The sequence below is a fragment of the Cricetulus griseus genome, chromosome X (assembly GCF_003668045.3).
Source record: "Cricetulus griseus strain 17A/GY chromosome X, alternate assembly CriGri-PICRH-1.0, whole genome shotgun sequence".
Taxonomy (NCBI): Eukaryota; Metazoa; Chordata; class Mammalia; order Rodentia; family Cricetidae; genus Cricetulus; species Cricetulus griseus.
The window spans coordinates 63,274,106-63,288,688 of NC_048604.1; the positions used below are offsets into that span (position 1 = coordinate 63,274,106).

At 35.5% G+C, this 14,583-nt stretch overlaps 2 protein-coding genes across 6 annotated transcripts in view; one reads left to right on the plus strand and one right to left on the minus strand.

The window, feature by feature from the left end:
• Positions 1-11,603, minus strand: part of Tent5d (terminal nucleotidyltransferase 5D) — a 47,896-nt gene extending 36,293 nt beyond the window's left edge. The window contains exons 1-3 of one of the 3 annotated variants that reach the window (XM_027433083.2): positions 11,321-11,603; positions 6,358-6,426; positions 2,060-2,128 (exon numbers count right to left, since the gene is read on the minus strand). The gene's annotated coding sequence lies outside the window, so the exon portion shown is untranslated. Of the gene's footprint in view, positions 1-2,059; positions 2,129-3,379; positions 3,407-6,357; positions 6,427-11,055; positions 11,290-11,320 lie in introns of those variants that run through there. The other 2 variants (XM_027433082.2, XM_035449789.1) reach the window with 2 other exon arrangements.
• LOC100755586 (charged multivesicular body protein 1b-2) overlaps positions 11,565-14,583 on the plus strand; it is a 33,810-nt gene continuing 30,791 nt past the window's right edge. The window contains exons 1-2 of one of the 3 annotated variants that reach the window (XM_035449790.1): positions 11,858-11,976; positions 13,066-13,120. In XM_035449790.1, the coding sequence (XP_035305681.1) occupies positions 13,114-13,120 (7 nt within the window). In that variant the 5' untranslated portion in view covers positions 11,858-11,976; positions 13,066-13,113. Of the gene's footprint in view, positions 11,581-11,857; positions 11,977-12,965; positions 13,121-14,583 lie in introns of those variants that run through there. The other 2 variants (XM_027433085.2, XM_027433086.2) reach the window with 2 other exon arrangements.

A 14,583-nucleotide genomic window follows, 5' to 3' on the forward strand; every position in this document is an offset into this window, starting at 1 on the left:
TAAGGAATTATGTTAGCTTGGTTGTTCAAAAGCTACATGAGAAACAACTTGGTCCTTAAGACATATATAGACTAAAGAGAAAGGGCACACATAAAAAAGTGTAAATATAATATATACAATAATGTTGCTTTTTAAAATATGTCACATTGATTGAACCATTGTGACTCTTAAATTTCAAATTGCTAGACAACACATTGTCATAAGATTTAAGGATCTCAACATATAATAGAAAATATGTAGAAAAATAGATACATTTAGTATGTTTAATCCTAATTCTCTGATGATCCAATCACAGAAGGAAAAAAAAACAAAAGAAAGAAAACTTTTTCCCTCAAACACAGATCCTACACAGATCCTAGCCCATAATGGATGCACATATGTAAACAGCCTTGAGTGTGGGTATATTATACCATTTAGAAAGGAGACCTAGAAATGGTAGTTAATATTAAGTAATGAGGAAAGACTAAATATAGGTAAAAGGACACATGAATAGTAAAAGAATATAAAGCTATTTTTTTCTAGTTTCAAATCTGTAATGTTTTTTCTTCTTTTGTGGTGGATATATACATAAAAATGAAGTGATAGTAAAAGTGCAAGATCCCTAAGCAAAGTTCCATAGCTACAGATATTCTATATAAGGAAAATAGAAATATATTGAAATTCACTGATATATGGAGTTTGGGTCCAGACCAAGTGTTTGAATGGTTACCTTAATCTAGCTGTATGGTGTTTTTGTTTGTGTGTTCATTAAAACGAAGTGATTTTTATATAAATAAGTTGGAAAAAACTAACAATTTGGAGTATCTGAACCTCAATCATGTACTTGGTTTGAACCTCCTTTGCATAATATAACAACATTGAATAAATTTTCAAGCTAATTGCATTGCTTTCCATAAATTCCAAAAAAATCCTAAAACATGGAAAAATATATTCAGCTTGAGTTGGTATTTGTATAGTTGGCTTTTAAAGTATCTAAAAGTTGTATTGAGCATATATAAGGTAGAAGATGATAATAAAAAAATCATCTCATAAGAAAGGAGAAAAAAACAGTGTGCTGGTTATTTTTTTTCACCTTGATACAAACTAGGTGCACTTGAAAAGAGTGAACCTCAGTTGAGAAACTGCCTCCATTAGTTTGGCCTGTTGTCAAGTCTATGGGGACATTTTTCTTAATGATCAATGTGGAATGGCCCAGGCCATTGTGGTGGTGTGACCCCTTGGAAGGTGGTTCTGGGTAGTCTAAGAAAGCAAGTGAAGCAAGCCATGGGAAACAAACCAATAAGAAACATTCCTCTGTGATCTCTGCTTTAGTGCCTGTGACCTGGAAATGTAAGATGAAATAAACTCTTTCCTCTCCAAGTAGATTTTGATCAGGGTTTTCTCACAGCAAAAGAAACCGAACTTGGACAAATTTCACTGATTCTTTTAAATACATGCTTATAATTTTTGCTCCTAGTCCCCAAAGTTGAACACTCATTTATTAATGCAACTGTCAGTGATTTTTTTTTATTTTGGTTTTTCAAGACAGGATTTCTCTGTGTAGCTTTGGAGCCTATCCTGGCACTTGCTCTGGAGACCAGGCTGGCCTCGAACTCACAGAGATCCACCTGCCTCTGCCTCCCGAGTGCTGGAATTAAAGGTGTGCACCACCAACGCCCGGCGGGACTGTCAGTTATTTCTTAAGATGATCCTTTCTATGCTTCTCATAAGTATCCTTAGTGTACGAATGGACTTTGGGAGCCCTCTCCACATAGAGGGACACTCTCTCAGCCTAGACACACGGGGGAGGGTCTAGGCCCTGCTCCAAATGATGTGACAGACTTTGAAGATTCCCCCATGGAAGGCCTCACCCTCCCTGGGGAGCAAAAAGGAGATGGGATGGGGGGGCAGGGGAGGGAGAAGGAACTGGGATTGACATGTAAAACAAGCTTGTTTTTAATTTAAATAAAAAAGAAGGAAAAATTAAAGACTTACTTCATATCAGCATAACATATGTTCTTGCACAAGTTAAACAAAATGCAATTTAAAGAATTAGGTCTTGCTAAACTTTATGTCTTACCTCCAGTTAATGAAACTTCAGCGAGAGACTTGAAGTACTGGATAATTTCACTTATTTTCACCAAGAAGTCTAAAAATGGGATAAAACACATGGCTATTATTGTCTCCCTGACTCCTCCCTTCCTCCCCATTCCCCTCTCATTCTTCTCCTCATTCCCCTCTCATTCTTGCCCTCTCCCTCCATCTGGTGCTAGGGATGGAATCCAGAGGTTTACAAATTCTAGGTTAGACAAGTATTATACCACTGAGCTATTCCTAGGACCTAAGGTTATTGTTTTTCATATAATGAGTCATTAGCTAATTCTTATTAAGTTTTAATTAAGGACTTGCCTGAAAATGCACAATTGAATGTAATTACCATATAAATTCACATTTTTATTTTCAAGCAATATAAATATACAATCACCTGTAAAATAAAACTTTAAACCTTTATTGACTATGTATGGAATTTGAGACATTGTATTGCAAAAATGATTATCTCAAAATCACTTCTATAAAAAAACAGATAAATGCTATTCAAAGAAATAACTATTTCTAAAAAAGAATACCCATAGCTTGGTTTCTCATACTTCTACATTTTCATAAATTCCATATTCAAGTTATCATTTAATTGAAAGACTTTTATTTTAATACTGTGGTAAATATATTTAACTTTAACAATGCCTATTATAGAACATAATGGTGTACATGGAAGTATTAACTTCCTGTAAACCTATGATAACCTACCAACATGGTTTTAAAAACTGTGTAATTCAGATAGGATGAAAAAATATGACAAACTCTTCATATCAAGGTCATTTTAATGAAGTAGACAGTAAATTGATAGGCTTATACATTATAAACCTTTGTCTAATACATTGTTTCTTAGAGGTAATCTTTCTTTCTGAATGAACCAGATCAGAACAAAAGCCATTCTAGATGAGAACCATAGTGTGTGGACAATGCATTCTGTTTCTTGTGTGTCAGTTATTCAGTAATGGACACACAGTAGGAAAATATTTCATTTTAGTGTTCTTGAAATAAGCATTATATCTAACTTCTGAGGTAACATTTTGAAATGAAAGTCATATTTTCCTTAAAAATTAATGTGATGTTAACTATTTCCTGAATCTTAATTTTTAGTCAAGAATACCTTTTAACACATTAAACAGTAATTGTTTTACTTTCTTTAAAGTAGTTATTTTTATCCTGTGTCTCAATATTCCAGTATATACCTTATAAAAATCTTGTAAATACATAGTGAGACACATGCCACAGTGAGTAACTGCAGCACTCTTTATAATTGATTTTAAAAAAGGAGCTGGGCGGTGGCAGTGCACACCTTTAATCCCAACACTCAGGAGGAAGGCAGATCTCTGTGAATTCGAGGTCAGCCTGATCTTCAGAGTGAGTTCCAGGACAGGCTCCAAAGCTACACAAAGAAACCCTGTTTCGAAAAACAACAACAACAAAATGATAAAAAGGAAAGCAAGCGATTCCTAACTCTTAAATGTGCATGGGGGAGCTGAAGCTGGAGGAGCGCCGCAAGGTCCACACGAGTTTGGACTACAAAGTGAGATTCTGTCTCAGAAAATAAAGCTGGACACTGTGGCACCTGCCTATGATTATAGGAAGATCAAAAGTTCAAGGTAAATAGTGAATTAGGCCAGCCTGAACTATTTGAGACCTTGTCTCTATAAAACCAACACAAAACAAAAGCAGGGGGAAAAGCAGGGTGGGGGGGGCGTTGCTCAGTGGTGGAAAGGTTGCTGATCCTTCAGTTCATCCCCAGCACCCGAAAAATAAAAATTTCAAAAGCCCATTAAAAAAAAAGGAAAGCAAGCTAAAGGATCATAAAAATGTGAACAGATAAATATGAAGTTCAATATTTTAGGGTAGATTATATATAAATGTTGATAAATTATATAGGTAGATCTCAAAATAATTAAAAAAAATGGTTTGACAACTAGACACCTAGATAAAATATCTATGTTTTCAATTGCACACAGGTAGTTTTTTTGGTTTTTCGAGACAGGGTTTCTCTGTGTAGCTTTGGAGCCTATCCTGGCACTTGCTCTGGAGACCAGGCTGGCCTCGAACTCACAGAGATCTGCCTGCCTCTGCCTCAGGACTGCTGGGATTAAAGGCGTGTGCCACCAACACCTGGTGGTATTTTGTTTTAAAATACACACTTGTATACAGAAAATAGTATACAACACTTTATGAAAATAACTGTTGCAGGAGAGAACACTGAGAATATTCATGAGTGTAGTCAAACAAAACCTTAACCTCCATATGGTGCTTCAATTGTTTTTAAAGGAGAGTACATGAAATAAAAAAAATAACTTTTAATCACTTGGAATGAATTAAAATGGCTTATAAATAATTCTTTATATTCTCTATATTTTAAATTTTTTTCAGGCTGGAGAAATGGCTCAGCAGTTGAAAGTTTTTGTTGCTCTTAACAAGGACCCTATTTTGATTCCTAGAACCCACATCAGGTGGCTTAGAATTACAGGAATGTAATTTCAGGAATGAAATTACAGTAATGTAATTTCAGCTTAGGGAAATTCAATACCATCTGGCCTCACAGGAAACTGCACACATGTGGTAAACATAAACTTATGTAGGTACACACATATATAAAAAAATAAAACTAGTAAGTATTGTTAATTGCCATAAATTATTGTTCACAAATACCAAAGATGTAATACATAATAAATTATTACTCATAAATCCTGAAGACATATTACAAAAAGAATATTCTATAAAAATGGACTATATATTCTTATTTGTGGAGATTGTATGAATATAAATTCAAATATGAACTACACAGTCTTACTAATTTTATTTACTTTAATTCAATAAATTTATACCTCTTCTTTCTATATATTATTAATAGTCTATTATATTTGATTAAAGCCCTTTTAGTACTTGTTTAACTGGACTTCTCTAGGCCTCTCTAGACATTAATTCTTTGTTGAAATATGATTACCAGAAATGTCTAACTTTACTACATACAAATGCACCACATGTTTATATCATGTTTTTCACTTTTCTTTATAAGTATCATTCCTAATGATGGATACCTATTAGATTTGGAGCTGCAAAGATTATTATGATTTCTCAGATCTACTAATTTAGGAATATGCTAAGTGGTGGTAGCACACACTTTTAATCCCAGCACTAGGGAGGAAGAAGTAGAATCTCAGTGAGTTTGAGGTAGCCTGGTATATAAAGCTAGTTCCAAGACACCCAGGGCTGTAACATAGAGAAACACTGTCTCAAAAACCAAAAAGAAAAATTCTAATACTATAATATCCAATCCTAAAAATAACTCATATTTTCCCATACTTCAGCAAACAAAATCAATCCATACTAGTTAAATGAACTATTAAAGATGATAATATATTAAATGAAACCTAGCCCTGAATGAATGACTCCGAATGCTCTGTTCTCTCCACAGCTTTCAAAGGAAACAGAAGTTAGGATGACTTAAAAAATCTCTTTCCTAGGTTGGGAGATGGCTCCATGGATAATGGGGCTTGCTGTGCAAGCATGGGGACTAGAGAGTCCGGATCCCCAAAATCCATTTGAAAGCTAGATGGACATGGTAGCTACCTTAAATCCATATATATATATATATATATATATATATATGGATTTATAATATTGTTTTTACTGTGATATGTCTGAGAAAAACCAGGATAAAATCTAGTTATGTTGCTATTACTGTTGTCAACCTTGATAGCTTAATGTAGAGGCAATGTTACAAAATTGTAAAGTGACATTAATCAACTCTTCACTGGGAGTGATTCTGTCCCCTGAAGAAAATTTAGTAATGTCTGGAGACATATTTGGCTATCATAACTTGGATGGGGCTTACTGGTATGCACTGACTTAAGACAGAAATTATACTGAGGATCCTATTCTGCATAAGATAGCTCCATCTCCAAAAGTACTGTCCCACCTCAAATACCTATAGCAACATCTGAGAAACCATTGTCCAGAGATAATAATATCTCCAAATCACTGAATATAATATATATTCACAAATTATTGAAGGCAATCAAATACAGGAGATTAAAAAATGTATAAAGAATTTTAGGTATTGTTCTAATCAATTTACTAGATAAACTAAGAGCCTTGATAATGACTTTGATAGAGTTCTGACTTGAGAATTAATATACAGTGAAGAATAGTATGGTCAGAACAAAGTAGTAAAGAAATTCATTATCTATAGGTAAATGTACAGGTTCAGTAGTCACTAAAATGGAATATAAGAATAAGGGACAGTTTTAAAGAGCTATCTTTTCTTACTTTGTCTTTATTTCCACTTCTCAAAAAATCTTTTTACTTCTCCACTTAACAATTTTCTTCATACAGCTCCTGCATGATAAAATAATAAAGAAAAAGGTTTATTTAATAATGGGTTTCTCAGCACATTCATGACTATATTAAACAATTTCTCAATCATGCAATTTCTAAAATTAATGTGGAACCATTCTCAAGTATAAAGTATCTCTAATAACAGCAAATGCTTTCTTCTTTCTTATCATATCATCTTTTAAGAATCAATCAAATCTTTTAGTGAAAAAGTATAATTTTATTTTGATTATTCAAGTATTCAAACCGTTTCCTGACAGAGGGAAAATTTAAAGGCTTGATTGCTCTGTGAAAATCAGAGGTTACTGAAAAACTATTCTTCTGATGATATATAGATAATATAATCATCAAATATCACCCTTAATTATTTAAGTAAGAATGAAATCTTGGGGGGTTCAAGACAGGGTTTCTCTGTGTAGCTTTGGAGCCTGTCCTGGAACTCACTTTGTAGACCAGGCTGGTCTCAAACTCTCAGAGTTCCATTTGCCTCTGCCTCCGGACTGCTGGGCTTAAAGGCGTTTGCCACCACCACCCAGCAAGAATGAAATCTTAACACACAGAGAATAAATATCTACATGTCTTTTTTTTTTTTTTTTTTGGTTTTTCGAGACAGGGTTTCTCTGTGTAACAACCCTGGCTGTACTGGAACCCTCTGTTTAGAGCACACTGTCCTTGAAACTCAGAGATCCACCTGCCTCTTCCTCCCAAGAGCTAGAACTAAAGGCTTACACCACCACACTTGGCTTTATTTTTATCTCTTTATATTCATGGGAATCTTAAAATCAACTTTTCATTTGTCTCGTGAATTCATTTCTCATTTCCTAATCATAAACTGAATGATTCTTTTTAGGTCACCTATGTCAACCAATGGAACATAACCCCTTTGTTTGTATTAGTTTTGTTAGTGTTACTTATTTCAAGGGGGTAATTCTTTTGAAATCACCTTGCTATGTTACCCTGGTTGGCCCAGACCTTACTATGTAGACCAAGCTGACCTAGACCTTGCAGAAATTCTCTTACTTCTGAATCCTGAGTGCTAGGTTTCTAGGCCTGAGACACCATACCTGACCATATTGCTGAGTGCTATGTTTCTAGGCTCGAGACACCATGCCTGACCATATTGCTGAGTGCTAGGTTTCTAGGCCTGTGACATCATGCCTGACCATATTGCTTGTGTTTAAACTAGTGTTTCATCTGGTCTTCTATTTGCATTAGCAAATAGAGCTTTATCTCTTAAGTAGCTTAATCTCTTTCATCAGTTACTTGAATGCTAGTACAATTTGCAAATGAAATCTGAAATGGCAGAACAAAACGTTTTTCTATTATGAGCAGGAAAACTTCTCATTTTATACCTCTCTAGCATTTCTAGAACAGAACTTATTTCCCTATAGAGAATCTGGCAAGACTGCACACCAGTTGAAATAATTCATTTTACTCTTATAGTAAATGGTTACCTAACATAAAAAGCAAGCAACAGAAGTGGCCTCACTTGTGATTCCTCCTGCACTCCTGTACAGCCAACCTGCTGTACATATTCAAAAGAACTGCATTAGAGGCCTAGGAGACAGAGTAGTAGCAACTCTATTTGTTCAAAGCCTACTTAAATAATTATCTTTCTTTGAGATTTTTTGGGGGGTATTATTGTTCTTGTTATTTTGTCATGTTTTCTTATTGGTAAAGATGTTGATAATACCTGCCCAGGTTACAACAGAATATGAACTATCAAAATGAAATAACATAAGACACTTTGCAAACTTTTAAATTCCATCTAAATTAAGCTAGTACACTCAATAAAGAATTTATGATTAAATATTAGAATATTCATTTCCACTTTGTAAATACAGGCAAAAGATAGACATTTGGGTCCATGTCCAAATTTATTATATCACATAAGTTAGGATTATCCACCTGCAGTTTTAACAAGAACAGGAAAATCTGAGAAATATTATATAAAGCTACACTATTCTCATTCTTGGAGCATTCTTTTCTTTTCAGTTCAATAGGGATTAGCTGTAATGAGCCCTTAAATTTTCTAGTCACCTCAAAATAATTTGCTAAAAAGTCACAAAACATTGTCACAAAGCAGTCAAATCAAATATTGAAATTTTAGTGGCTAAGATTATTTTATAAATATTTTCATTTAAAATGCTTATTCATGTAACTAACTCAATTATAAAACTAACCATGATTAATCATGAAAACCACTCAATTTCCTGGGGAATTATTATAATTTCCCACATTAGCTTTGTTTAGGCCAAGTTTTAACACATGTAATAGCTACTGAAGCATCTTAAGACACAGTATTTACTCTTTCTTTACATCTCCATTATTCCAGCAGAAAGTCAGAGAGATTACAGTACATCTTTCCAAGTACAAGCAGATGAAATTAACCATACTTATACACATGTAACTTAGGTTGCTGTATTTACATCCTTATACTTAGTTTTGCCCCAAAAGAACTAGGGATAACCATAGAAAAAGGAAGCAACATATTTAATGAGACAGGACAGTGGGGTTTTGCTACATGCAGCATTAAGGCAGGAACATAGGTAAAAACCAAGATTATCCAAAACAAAAGAAATATGAACATAATAAAATGAGTAAATAAATTTTCCTAAGTTTACAAATTGTTTTTACAAACATCACTGGGCATTTTGAAAGTTACCCTTTATCAAAATATATATTAAATGAACACATATATTCCTAGAGATTACATCAACCTAGAAACAACCCAAATTACCATCATCAGGAAAATGGATAAATTATGGTAAATTCATACAGTAGAATACTTTAGAGCAACAAAACAAATCCATCACCACTATATACTTTAACACAACTGAGAAACTTTATGATGAACTACAAAGGCAAGACAGGATCACAAAGCAGTATGATTACATTTATATAAGAAAATGCAAAAGCAGGCTATATATTGATTAGAAATACAAAAGTATTTGTAAAAAAATGGGGAAATTAAACATGAACTCAAACAAGAGGCAGCTTCTGAAAAGAGGCATAGAGTTAGAAAAGTATACTAAGTGTACACAGGTGAATTCATAGAAAATAGGTTTCTTCCCTTAAATTGGATGGCAGGTCACAAATGAATTAATTTCTATTTCATACACAGAAAATTGTGGTGCATATTTCTTAGAAATACTGTTTAAAATGTATCAAACACTTAGTAAAACAATTCAAGTTATAGTTGATTTTCTATATTTTTTTCTAATATGCCATTTCTTTCAACAGCAGCCAGCCATTCTAACTAAACACACATACTAGACAGTTTATTTTCTCTGGCTAAACAACTTTTTGTAAATAAAACTCATTTTAAAAACTCAGATATTCAAGAAGAATATGAGGGTAACTTTGGGATTCAGAACAGCAAATACCTTATATAAAATAAAAAACCTATTACGTTTACTACAGACTATATAACAGATGTTGTTTTTAAGACAGTAACAACAAATGCTTTCTCAAAATATCTTAATTTTAAAATGATCTTATCACAAGAAGATGACTCTTGAGAAATGCTATAATTTGAAAACATTTAAAGATTTAAGATTGATTTTTACACATTACAAAAATGTAATTATAACAACTTCACAGCTTTTTGAAACCTAGAAATGTTTAAGTTTTGGTGGTCTATCATTTTACTGAAAGAATGATGTTAAAAATAGTAAGTGCTAAGGCTAATTCTTTTAAAACATATATTTTTACCTTTATCCCCCAAACTTATTTTTCCAGCACTGAAATACAATTGTTTAATTTACATGAAAAACTGATGACATTTCCAAAGTTTTAAGCTTTATTATTTAAGTCTTTTTCTTCAACTATAAAGTGAAATACAAACCTAAAAATAATCTTTACACTGTTCTGCCTTTTGAAATGATTTCTATACTGTACTTCCTCAGAGCCTGGTACTGAGAAAGTGCTCTTTTTTTTCTTTTAAAGAAGGACCGACAGTTCACTTCATAGTTAGAAAACGGTCTGAAACTTATGACAAACCACCATTAACACACACAAAAAAAATAAAATAAAATATTCACTTTTTGAGTCAGTTTTTTTAAAAAAGAAGTAACCCTAAGGATAAAAAGTGTATTACATTGCACACGTTTCCACAGGTTGAATTTAAAGGTGCAGTAAATGCCGAACTTCTGAGATTGATCAATTATGATAATTACAACAACTTTCAAAGTTAGTGTCTTAGTACATATAATTTCTATGATACTGAAATTGAAACGCAATAATAATGCTTAAGATTCCCTCTTTTCCTAAGTCCAGAGAGGACATGTAATAAATCCACCTCTAGACATTTTCATAAGCTGTTTGTAAAAACGCCAAGTACTATCAACTGCTTATAATAACGCACTCCCGCCCATTATAAAGATTTCATCTCAATTTTATATCATACACCATCTATGCTGAAGAAAAATAAAATAATCCAACTAATATGAAAAGGTATTTCATAGTAATTACCTCATAGCGGAGCCTTACTTTCCCCCCCTTCGCCTTGAAGCCTAAAACTCCAAGGCTCAGAGCTACTTTAAAACCTCAACATTACCAGCCACACTAACCCCTCAAGCCGTTATTTTTACACTCTTAGAATTTTTTAAAAGTACTTTAAAAGTCCTATACCTTTGTCTTCATCCTTTAAGACTTAAGCTCTGAGAAAAAGGGATGGGGTACGCCAAGGATAGTGTGAAATCTGAGGGACGAGGTGGGGCGGAAGAGTCCGGGTTGACAAAAGAAAGAACTAGAAGGCTGGTGGGATGCCGGACCAGGTTAAGCGCAGTTATCCTGAGCGCACGTGAAGCATCTGAGGGGGCGGGACCTAAGCTTTCGCTCTCGGCCCTCCACCGCCACCAAGCGACCGGAGCCCTTCCTAACTGAAACTACTCACTGCAGCCATTTTGGCGTCGTCCCAGTCCCGCCTCTCTGGCTCGCGGGACTCCACCCACCACGGGTTCCGAACCGAAACAGGAAGTGGGCTAGGAACCGTAGAAGCCGGGCAAAACCGTCGCCTTCGGCGCGCGCTTGTGACACGCGACCCCCGCCCCGCGACCTACGACCCTTGGCCGCCCCTGCCCTGTTCCGGGTTTTAGTGACTTTTCCCCACGCTTCCCGGGCCGCGAACTCGTGAGATCATGTCGAACATGGAGAGTATCCTTTCCGACTATTGAGGTGCTCCCGGGCGCTGGGGGCCGGAGAAGGGCGAAGACAGGGACAGGGGACACGCCCAGGGGTTTGACCTTTTTGGTCCGCGAGTGGAGTGAGGGCGCTCTAGCGCGGATGGGTAGGATCCAGTGGGTAGGATCCAGCGGCTAGGTTTGCTTTTTTTTTTTTTTTTTTTTTTTTTTTTTTTTTTTTTTTTTTTTTTTTTTCCTTTTTCCCTCCGCGCTGCGGTTGCCGCCGCCGCTGCCGCCGCCATCCTAGAATGTGGGGAGGGTCCGGGGAGCCTGTGGACAGACGGAGATAATTGAGCTCGTACCGGCCTCTTGTTGAGGAGTTCTGTCACCTGCCTTATCAGTGAATTTTGGCATCTTTGAAATTGACAGGGTATGGTGCCAGAACAGAGGGGAGGCGGCTGAAGTTTGCTTATGATTTGGGGGCGGAGATAGGGGTTTTGAATGCACTACGTGGACAAATAGCTTTTGGCGCACTGCCCTTTTCTGGATGCAGGTGATGAGGTTGAGCAATTGCTGGGAGGGCTCCGAACTAGCTGTGCTTGCTTTCTGATCCCGCTGCATGCTAATTTAACACTTGAGGAAAGTCAGGTCATTCCTGAAGCCATGAAATCCATCAGCCATACCTGTGTGGCCACTTACGCAATTAGTGGGGGCTAAGAGTAAAGCTGCCCGTGACGTCATGAAGATGAAATTGTTTTTCACTACTAAAATTCCATCACAGCAACTCCATATTGCTGTAATTCTTACTTCCAGAGGTTGCCATTACAGAAAATAGAGTAATTTGCTTTTTTTCCAGACCAAGGTAGCAAAAAGATAAAATGTAGGTAACTGTTCAGTAGCTCGTGTTAGAAGATCTTTTGGCTTCATTAGTTTGTAAACCTGAAATGCAGTTAAACTTTTTGATGGATTATTTCTTACGTCACACAGAAAATATTGCTAAAATAGCTTGTGTAGCACTAGCTAAAATATGCCAAAAAATTCAAATGTTATCCTTTGAGGAAGGGCGCAGATAGATTAGTTCATGAGAAGAATAATTGACTAAGACAGGCGCCGTTTCTACTTCACTTAAAAAAATAATGAATGTAGTGCACTTTTAATAATATCATAAGGTGAAGAGCATTGAATTATAAGTCAGAAGATCCGTTTTCACCCGCAGTTCCAGAGGGAAATAAAACTGAGTTAGGGCATGGCATACATCCTCTGTCACCCACTTGACTCATTTGGAAAGCATTATTATCTGACCTTTCAACCCTACAAAGGTATTTTTAAGGTAAAAGGAAATCATAGTGCCTACCAAATTGTATTTTTGAACATGCTCTGAAGTATGAGATATTTGAATAGCTTAAAAATTGTTAGCTCTTTTCGTAGAAATTTTTAAAGAATTGGAGGCAATAGACTAAACTACATACCTGTATAGTGGATACATGACGTTAAACGTACCACTTCCATCTTTGAGCAGCTTTGGATCTGGGAGTCAGAGGTCACACAAACATGAAGATAAACACCAATGCAAGGTAACTCCTACTAATTCAGATGAATGCTAATGTGTGGAGTTAATAAATGTTTTAAAATTGTATGCAGAGTTTTTAATTTCACCATGTGCATTTTTTTCTGGTGATACTGTCTGTAGCCATGATTTTTTTTCTAGGTGTTTTAACTTGAAGGAGGTTACGGACCAATGGTGTAGATAATAAGTACTGGACATACTCTGAGTTCAAAAAGGGAATTCTGGGCTGCTATCACCCGGGGCTGTATTATACACAAAAATAGCTACGTCCTTAAAAATAGCTGTTAGTCATTGCAGACCTTATGAATAACTTTAAATCCTAAAACAAAACGAGTTACATGCTAGTATCAGACTTGCCAGCATTGATAAATACACTATGATATGTTTTTTTTTTTTTTTGTCAAGGTACCAGCAACGTAAACAACCATTCTCAGTTTAAAGCGGATGGCATAGTTTATTCTGAAGTTAAATATGAGTAACCATGGCCTAGGAACATAGATTTGGGTTACCCCACACTCCAAGTGCCAATGTGGTGATAGTATAATGCATTTTTAAAATGGTTATGGAAGGGAGTTATAAATCGAGGCTCTTTTACAATGTATCAGTAGAGACATCAGATAGGTGGGTTACAGCAAAGTGGGAAAACCTCAGCTATAGACCTCAGATCTCTCTGAGAACACTCTTAGCCTTTTGGCTGGTGGAAGCAGTTGGTTTGTTAAACATTTCAAAAGGTTTTATCTGTTAGTCACAGACTGTTAGGTCAGACAGAGGTGGCCAAAGAATGGCTGCTAAAGGGGCTAAAGATAGCCCAAGAGAAATTGTAATTAGTCCCTGGATCTGCAAAATTCCAAGCCCTCCACAGTCAAGGAGATTCTAATCAGTTAGATCAGCCTTTCTGAAGATATAGTGGAAGGTGGAGCCACTTTACTGGAATTAGTTCCAGTGTTTACAGTATCATTAAATTGGTCCCTTGCCGATGCATATATAATTTATTTATGGCATGTGGAATCAACAGGATGCTATCTTTTACACGAAGTAGTAAATGTTATTCGGGGGGTCTTCCTTTCCATACCATTTAAAGGCCAATTCTAAACAATTCCCTGTAATAGTTAGAATGAAATATATGACATAAGAGATAAGCTGCATTTGAGTTCCTCTTTGTTTCTGTATTCATTAGTTATTCCATGTGTACCCATCTATAGGTATATGTTTTCAAATTAATAAAATTATCTCTAAAGTTGCTTTCAGTTCAGATGCTCTCACCTGATTCTTTGGTCCCAAATTTACCTCCCTAAAACACACACAGGAGTAATCAATGTGCTAGAAACTTAAAAAGCTAGAACGATAAAGCATAATGCCACTTATCAAATACATGCTCTGTGGTGTTGGTACCACCTTTTTTATGCTAGGGCAGCTAGTAATAGAACACTTTTTTAAAAAAAGATTCATTTGTAATTATTTGAATGTGTG